Source organism: Pteronotus mesoamericanus, unplaced genomic scaffold (genome assembly GCF_021234165.1).
Source record: "Pteronotus mesoamericanus isolate MK-2021 breed Mesoamerican mustached bat unplaced genomic scaffold, CSHL_Meso_final scaffold_232, whole genome shotgun sequence".
Classification (NCBI taxonomy): domain Eukaryota; kingdom Metazoa; phylum Chordata; class Mammalia; order Chiroptera; family Mormoopidae; genus Pteronotus; species Pteronotus mesoamericanus.
This window is the reverse complement of record NW_026555311.1, coordinates 25,272,466-25,281,763: the sequence shown is the minus strand read 5'-3', so window position 1 is coordinate 25,281,763 and position 9,298 is coordinate 25,272,466. Positions and strand designations below refer to the sequence as shown.

The 9,298-nt window shown below is 42.2% G+C and overlaps 1 protein-coding gene across 1 annotated transcript; it reads right to left on the bottom strand.

The window, feature by feature from the left end:
• Positions 1-3,652: 3,652 nt before the first annotated feature.
• On the bottom strand, positions 3,653-7,232 carry CUNH4orf36 (chromosome unknown C4orf36 homolog). The gene is made up of 3 exons (XM_054591557.1): positions 7,171-7,232; positions 3,984-4,138; positions 3,653-3,786 (listed from the first exon to the last, which is right to left on the bottom strand). The coding sequence occupies exons 1-3, from the start codon at positions 7,230-7,232 to the stop codon at positions 3,653-3,655; spliced, it is 351 nt and encodes a 116-aa protein (XP_054447532.1).
• Positions 7,233-9,298: the final 2,066 nt, after the last annotated feature.

The window sequence follows — 9,298 nt, the reverse complement described above, 5'->3', positions numbered from 1 at the left end:
TTCTTTCCTCCATCGTCACTACACATACATACCACTCCCATGAGTAATTTGATTTTGAAGCTTTGACCATAAGAAAATGTTCAATCAACAATCAGTAGATGTTTATTGAGTGCCTACATGAGTTAGGCATTAGGGCAGTGCCTGAAGTGATAAATAAGAAACCAGGCAGCCAGGCCTAAAATACGTACTTTTAAACTTTTGCCACAATGCTTTTCATAATGAGGTTAAGATACCAGAAACACTCAAGACACCTACTGAATCATCTAACACTAAATTGTACTTAAATATAACTTTCATATTCAACTGTGCTTTACTGAATTCAAATTATAGGGAAATTGGTTTATGCAAATTCAATGCTTTCTAGTTAATCATTCCTCATTCTCCAGATACTCTGTACAAATAAGAGTTTTCCTCCTAATAAGGTTTTTGTTATTTTTAATGTCACTTTCACATACATACGTGTGTTCCACATGCTCCAGGGCATCCCAGAGACACAATATGAAACTAGGCAGAAGGAAAAAGACAATTTTTTAAGAGAACAAAATATAAACAAAATATAAAGTAGCAAGTAAAACTTGCTACTTTAGAGTACTACATGAGAATAAAAATGACATTTCACTGAAAATTAGGAAATGAGGAGCTACTAAAGAGAAATCTACAATTTTTCTTAACCAAACAAAAGTTTTCACAATTTAATCATTTTTAAAAGAATTTCTCAGTATACTTTAAATGACTTTTAGTCAAGATGGAGACATAAGTAAACACAGCTCGCTTCCTCGCACCATCATATCAAAATTACAACTAAACTATAGAACAACCATAACTCAAAACCATCAGAAATCAAGTTGAATGGAAGTCCGACAACTACAGAATAAAAGAAACCTCATCTATCCAGACGAGTAAGAGCGATGGAGACATGGGAAGAGCTGGTCCCACATCCTTGTATGGTAGATAAAAACTGGGAGGAATATCTCAGGAGCGAAGAGGACCAGCCCCACAACAAGCCCACAGCCCAGGGTTCTAGTGCCAGGAAAATAAGTCTCCACAACTTCTGGCTGCAAAAACCAGTGGGAGTTGAGTGAGTAGAAGAAACTTTTGGAGTCCCAACCAGTTCCTCTTAAAGAACCCACACATGGACTTGCTCTGATTCAGTTCCTCTGAGCCCCAGCACCAGGGTATCAGCTTGAAAGGCACCAGTGGCATATACAGGGAAGGGGTGAAGAGTCTGGCATCAGAAAAGAGCTGGGGTCAGCTTCCTTCTAAACAGAAAGGTGGGCAGAGGCCACAGTCCCTTTTCTGAACCCTCTCCCCACAGATCCACAAAGCTGTCCCCTCCAACTAATAGGCCCACACAAGCTGTTAACAGTGACTTTTCCATATGAATTATTGGTCTTGGCTCACACATCACAACTTCCTAAATCCTCTCAAACAAGCAACAGCCAGCCTCTGTGAGCCCCCAGTCCCTGTAAATCTTGCTAAATGACCCTAGGCCTGGCACTAGCACCAGCCAGCCTAGATTCACAGCTTGGCTTCACCTGGGAATATCCAAGCCCAGGACAAGTAGCAGCCACCTCAGATTGCTTTATAGCTCATGCAGGGTGGCCCTGAGCAGAACACAAGTTGGGGCTGACACTGGCCTGCACCATCGGGGAAACCCCAGAGCCTGCACACCCAGTGGACGGCTACAGACCACACTGGAGCACCAACACCCTGCCCTCGCACAGCTGACCCTCCACAAAAGGCGAAGGCTGGGGATCAGTGGTCACAGCCAATCCTTGTAGCCAACTGGCCTGGGTAAATCCCTCCCATTGACCTGCCAATAGCAATCGAGGCTCAACTGCAAGAGGAAGGTGTGCTCAGCCCACAAAAAGGGTGCACCTTGAGTACACAGCTTGGGTGACAGGGGAAGCTGTGCCACTGAACCCCACAGGACACCTACTACATTAGGATATTCTACCAAATACTAGCAGTTCTACCTAATACATAGAAACAAACACATGGAGGTTGCCAAAATGAGGAGACAAAGAAACATGGCCCAAATGAAAGAACAGATCAAAACACCAGAAAAAGAGCTAAACAAAATGGAGATAAGCAATCTATCAGATGCAGATTTCAAAATACTGGTTATAAGGATGCTCAAGGAACCTAGTAGGGACCTCTACAGCATAAAAAAGATCTAGTCAGAAACAAAGGATACACTAAGTGAAATAAAGAATCATTTTCAGAGAAACAATAGTAGAGTGGAAGAACCAGAAAATTTTAAAAAAAAATGGTTTGGAACATGGGAAGCAAAAATCAAGCAGTCAGAACAAGAAGAAAAAAGGACCACCCCCCCAACAAAATGTGGGTAGCATAAGCAGCCTCTGGGACAACTTCAAGTGTTCCAACATTCACAACAGAGAGGTGTCAGAAGAGAAGAGAAAAAGCAAGAAACTGGAAGTCTATTTGAAAAAATAATGAAAGGAAACTTCCCTAATTTAGTGAAGGAAATAGACAGGCAAGTCCAGGAAGCACAGAGAGTCCCAAACAAGAGGAATCCAAAGAGGCCCACTTTCCAAAGACACATCATAATTAAAATGCCAAGGGTTAAAGATAAAGAGAGAATCTAAAAAGCAGCAAAAGAAAAGAGGTTGGTTGCCTACAGGGGAGTTCCCATAAGACTGTCAGCTGATTTCTCAAAGGAAACTTTGCAGGCTAGAAGGGATTGGCAAGAAATATTCAAATCATGAAAAGCAGGGACCTATAGCCATGATTGCTCTATCCGGTAAAGACTTCATTTACAATCGAAGGGAGAAAAAGAGCTTCCAAGACAAGAAACAAAACTAAAGGAGTTCATCATCACCAAACCATTATGATATGAAATGTTAAAGGGACTTATTTAAGAAAAAAAAAGAAAATCAAAACTATGAACAATAAAATAGCAATAAATACATATCTATCTACAATTGATTCTAAAAACAAACTAAGCAAACAAGAACAGAGACAGAATCATGGATACACAGAGCATTTTGATGGTTGTCAGATGGGAGGACGTGTGGGGAATGGGTGAAAAAAATGAGGGGATTAAGAAGTACAAGTAGGTAGTCACAGTATAGCCATGGGGATGTAAAGTACAGTATAGGAAAGGGAGTAGCCAAAGAACTTATGACCCATGGGCATGAACAATGGTGTGGGGGTTGCTGGAGGGAGTGGGGGCACTGAGTGGAGGGTGGAAAAGGGGGAAAAATCAAGACAACTGTAATAAGATAACCAATAAAATATAATTTAAAAAAAAGAATTTCTCTCTCTCCGTCTTGGTGCCTCCTTAGGATCTCAGAGATGCAAATTTTAAATGTTCTTCAAAATAATGTCTCTGAGAAGGAATTTTCTCTTTTCTTTGTGCAGTTTCACAAAAATCAAAATGAACAGCACCAATGACTCCATCCAGATGCATTTTTCACCGACTTACTGTGCTGTTGCTTGTGATACAATGGAACAGGTGGGTGGCTGGGACCCGAAGTCCTGTCAGAGCTGCCCGCTCAGCCCCCGGAGCTGGCTCCTCCACCAGCGGGCGTCCACATGCCTGCTGGGAACCTCACAGTGCCAGGCTGCAGCCCTTCATCCCCTCCAGGCGCAGAAAGCACAGAGCACAGGTTCGATTATGAAGCGACTGTCACTTGGGTGGAAGAGGTCTTCTCATACCACCTTGCTTTTCCTTTAGGGCAAATTGAATTTCCTCAGCTGCATTTTCCTGACATTTCAGGTTATTCAGGCGCTTCATTTCACATTTCCTTTCAAGTTTGATGTCTAAAAAATAAAATACATGAAGCAATCCAACAGATACTTTTCACAAGGTATAATTTAGACAAAACTGAATAATTATTACATAGCAAAATTCATATTCTTAAATACTAAATGAGAATTAACATATTTAAACATTTACCTGATAATGAGCAAAAGGCATAAAATTTGCAATTTATTAAAGCACTTCTTACTGAACATACCTTCTGCAGAAGGCAGCAGACCATCCTTAGTGGTTTTACACTTTTTGAGGTGTACAGGACCACCAAATGTAATTTCTTGCAAGTAGGGGAACTTGATCTTGGCTATGTTCGTGTACCAAGTCTCTGTAAGCACTGCGAGATCCCAAGGTTGCTGTCTGGAGTGAAAATTCATTCATTCACTCAACAAATACTTATTAAACATCTATTACGGGATATACAGAAGACATCTAATTCTCAAGTGCTGTTTTCCACTGTACATTTTGGTTTATAGGTGTGGGGGTATTCAGGGTTTTCTAAAATTGCTAATCTAGCCAGGAGAAGGAGCCTTACATTAACTAATGTAATAATACATTGAAAAATTACCATAAGCTACAATGACAGGAACATTTGTTCACAGTACAGCCTCCATGAACTCAATCCAATCTCTCCACGTCTTTTAAAATGACGTAGTCTTTTATGGCTGATCAAAAATATGGCCACAATAGGGAAGAATGAACAAAGGGAATAAGCATGCACTGAGCAGCGTGCTTGGCATACACTAAGACTTTGAGTGTGTGATCTTATTTTAAGCTTTACAGCCACTATGTAAGTAGACAAGGAAATTGAAACTCATGAGTTATGAAGAACCAGAGCTGGTACTTAGCTTAGGTATATTTATTTAGAAGCACTAGTACCAAGAGAATCCTTAGAAAACTGAAGGAGATGAAATACCAAACTATAATAGTTAAAATAATCACTGTGTATTTTAAATGAATTGTTTGAGGTCTCCTAATTAGGAAATTTAAAACATCAGCTACAAGCAGTGAGACGTTTCTCACCTACAGTCACTATGAGTCCCTCTGCATGAAGAAGGGGAAAGACCTGCTCTGCTGTGAGCAAGGGAAATGAGGGTTGCATGCACATGCCAACCTTTTGTTTTCTGCCTCCAGCTTCTTTGCTACTTTACCATCTAACTTTAAGGAATGACTTGAAGTCTACAATTATTAGCAATGTGCCTGAACAAGTGCACTAAAATATTTACAAGGTGCTCACTGAGGCAGTGTTTTTCCAGAAAACCCCCCAAAAAATGTCTTTAGTGTCTATCAAAGAGCTTGGTTAACAAATTGTAATACATACATGTAATGAAAGAATAAGGTTTATCCTTATCAGTTGATTTGGAAAGATGAGCGATAAAACAGCTAATATTTATCTAGCACTTATTATATGCTAGGCATTGTTTAAATCAGTTTACACATATGCACCCATTTAATTATCACAGTAACCCTGTTCAGTAGGCATGTGCAGTTATTGTCCTCATTTAACAGATTAGGAAGCAAGAACAGAGAACAACTTGCCCAAGATCACAAGGCTGTTGGTCTTGAGTTGGAATTAGAACAAGAAAAGTCTAACTTTAGAATCTGTGCTTTCAGTCACTAGGCTTTACAAGATGTAGTTGAATAGGGAGCAAAATTCAGTATAACAAACAAGTGTAAAACCGTGTGTGTGTGTGTGTGTGTGTGTGTGTGTACATAAGGTCTGTCCAGAAGGTATCCCACCATATTATGAAAAATAGGGACATTTATTGAAGATACAAGATACTAGGAGCATTGTGCATAGGACAATGATGCCTCAGTCCCCTTGAAAGTAGGCACCTTGGGGCCTCACACAGCTCTCTCATTTACCATCAGCTGCCCTGTCGTATTTTCCTGAATCTCATTGATGGTCTGAAACCTCTTCCCTTTCTTTTTCTTTTTTTTTTTTAATTTTTATTTATTTATTTATTTATTTTTAGAGGGAGGTGCAAGGAAGGAGAGAAACATCAATGTGTAGTTTCTCATGAGCCCCCTACTGGGGGCCTGGCCCACAACCCAGGCATGTGCCCTGGCTGGAAATCGAACTGGCGACCCTTTGGTTTGTAGGCTGGCATTCAGTCCATTGAGCCACACCAGCTAGGGCTCTGGAATCTCTTCCCTTTCAAAGGTGATTTTAGTTTTTGGAAAAGCCATAAGTCACAGGGCAATAATCTGGACTACAGGGGGGCTGAGTCATCTGGGTGATTTGATGTTTCACAAAAAAATCTCTGCATGAAATGTGATGCATGAGCAAGTGTGTTGTCCTGATGAAGCTGCCAATCACCAGTTGCCCGTAGCTGCAGCCTTCTGAATCAGCTGAATAGTTTCCGTGTAGGAATGTTCAAGCTTGACGCAAAATTGGATGCAGGTTCATTGTTCTACTCGGTCATTTTGAATGTGACAGCCACACTGACTAGTACAGTGCAGCTGTCATTGTTCAAGCGTGTGCAGTCCAGTCCTCTCTCCTTGGCCACCAGGTTACATCGATGTTGCGCAAACCATTCTCGTCATATTAACAATGGTTGTACTTTTTCCGAACAGACCTCATATGTCTATGTGTATGTGCCTCTTGTATAATAGACAAATTTTATAAAAATATATAAAACATTTTACCCCTGAGTGGGACTGGGGTTTCAGGTGGGAATGGGGATATGAGAAATAACATTTTTATTTTCCTTTCAAATGCTTCTATGCTATTTGTAAGTGCTTAGTGTTTTTTTAATAACCTTCTAAAAATAATAAAACAAAAAGCCCAAGGTGAGGAGTTGCCTTAGCAAATGAACTCCAAAGAATGCTACTACCATTCTTTTCCTCTTAATTCAGTTGCTCTTCTAAATAGTATGATATAAACCACTTTCTTATGAGAAGGATAGAGAAGGCACTTGTTTTGCAGATCGGCATTGCCTGCCAAAGTATACAAGATGAAAAACTGACCCTTTGTAGCAGCTAAGAGCTCCTGTTAAGATATACCTGACCCCAAGGCATTTTTAGATAAATTTGCACTCTCTACAGAGGTATTTTAAAGTGGTGGGCAATAATAGAAAGTGTTGCTTTAGAGTAAGGAGACTTCTAACCCTGTCACTTTACTACACGACTATGTCTTTCCTCGAACCATTTTTTTGAACCTCAGCTTTCTCATTTCAAAGTGTCCTTTTGTTGGAAAGATGAAGTAAGATAATTTACGAATTTCTGTAATAGCAGTTGCCTAAAAACAAAAAAACAGGATCCAGACACCCAAAAATGTCTCATACAATCTCGTATCTATCTCTCAGGGAACATAAGAGTGTACAGTATTTTTATTTTACCAAAGACACTGCCCACCCCAAGGCAATGCGTACCCGAATAAAAATACTTACACTTGATAACCGCCCCGCAGCATGGTTTTCACTGTGTTTTTTCTTGGCAAGCAATACGCCATGGTGAATTCTTACACCTTATTTCCCAACACAGGTACCTTTTGTAATGGACTCAGAGACTCAGATACTCCGTTCACTTTGCCTAAAAGGATTGCAACGCACCTAATTAATGGCTTTCGCTTGAATATTTTTAATGTTCGAATAATAAAAAGATTCAGAAAAAGCGTTTCTGAATGCCTGACTATCCCTAATAAAATGTTCAGTGAAGTTGAACTCCTAAGGTCGAACTGTGTTCTATTTTCCAGGAACTCGATTTTGTCACTTCTTCTGGTCTTGCAAGGAAAAAATGCCAGGTTAACAGCATCGTTTTTTCCGTCGTGCTACCTTGTCACTGCCTGAGCCTGCCAAACTGGCTCGAACCCCGCACCACCAAAAATGCGGCCGACTGTGGCGATGTTAAGTGATACGTGACTGTGCGAGCACAGGAACTTCCTGTGCTCCGCCCCAGTCCTTAAAAAAAAAAAAAAGCAAACTTGCCCAGATTTTCCCTCTTTGAAATACCTGAACTTAAAAAAAACAGTGTCTAACTTTAAACAACAATCCTACTTCCTCTCCCAGGCACACGTTTCTGAGGCAAGTCTCCCCTCGTCCCCTTTTGCACCTCCACACGCGAGCGGGTGGAGGCTTTGGTTGCTGCAGGTCCCTGAGCCAAGCAGTGGGTCCTCCCGCCGCCGCCTGCCTCCCTCCGCATCTCCCTCCCAAGCCCGCACCGGGCTCCTACCACCGACCCGAGAGCGGGCCCGCTCTACCAGGGCCCCGGGACGGGTTCCGAAGGGGGTGCCTGCGCCTGCTTACCAGCACTTGGTGTCTTTTGAGGGTCGCGATTCCCCGCGGACCCGGGGGCAGAGCTCGCCCCTAACTAGGCGCACAAGACGCACCCACCGCGGCCCCGCGCGGCGGGCACACTCCTTCCTGCTCGCGTGGGGAGCCGGAGCTTCAATAAAGGGTTATGTGGTGGGGTCCGCCCTCGAGGAGTCCGGGGCGATAGGCCCGGGACACGCCGCCCGAGGGGTCCCCTTGAGGCGGGTACTTCTGGGTTACACCACCGAAGACCCGTACAGCCTCAAGGAACAAAGCTCTCTAGAGAAAGAGGGCTGTAAACTAGTCTTTTCTCTGAAAACGACACTTTTAAGGGTCAAGAGGTTCCGTTGAAGGGACTTGGGGACTTTGTCTAGGGACCATCTGGGGGCCCTATTTAAGGAAATGTTCTCAATTATGACGTGTTCACTGTGAGCGATTTCCCACTGTGACGCTTCAGGAACGCAGGCGTTCCAGTTAGTGTTCGCATGCCCTAGGGGGCCAAGGCGGTTTTGAAGGCTGAAGCTCAAAACCCCATACCTGATATGTTATGTGTCCTTGTTAACAGCAAGCTGGGATCAGTAAATGTGGCCAGTTTCTGAAGTCATTATACTGTGGTAATTCAGGATGGATCTGTGTATTTTAATACAGCTGAGGGTCACCACTTGCTGTCATATAAATATAGTTTACCTTTGCATTTTGTGTGAGGGTTTTGGAGTCAGAACTGGCTTGGATTCTAGTTCTGCCACTTGCGGACTTTAAGATCTTGCCTACTTGAATTCTCTAAGCCTCAATTTCTTCTACCAAACACGTGTAAGACTCTGTATCTCTTACAGGGTTGTTGTAAGGACTAAAGACTGTCAATAAATTCTTTGTACCTAATTATCTAATTTTGAGCCTAGTCACAACTTCATGAGATAGGCAAGGAATATTTATTATTCCAGTTTTATAGAGGAAGGGTGAACTGAGAAGTTAAGGGACCGCTCAAGGTCACACAGCTTAGTGAGTTGCAGGGCCAACTTTTAAAGCTAAAACACCGTGCCCTTTTGGCCCTGACTTGACTACCTCTGATACTAGCTCCTGCCTAATTATTAGAATAGGTTCTCAGGGTTCAAAAAGCACCTTTAGAAGGTGCTTTTGTTCCTCCCAGAAGCTGGAAGGTAAAGACTTGCTTGTCTTTAACACTTCTAGTACCAATGGAAAAGTGGCAGAGAAGAGTGACCGTGTTAGTATGTAACACAAAGAATGCTGAAGCCACTAACGGATTGTG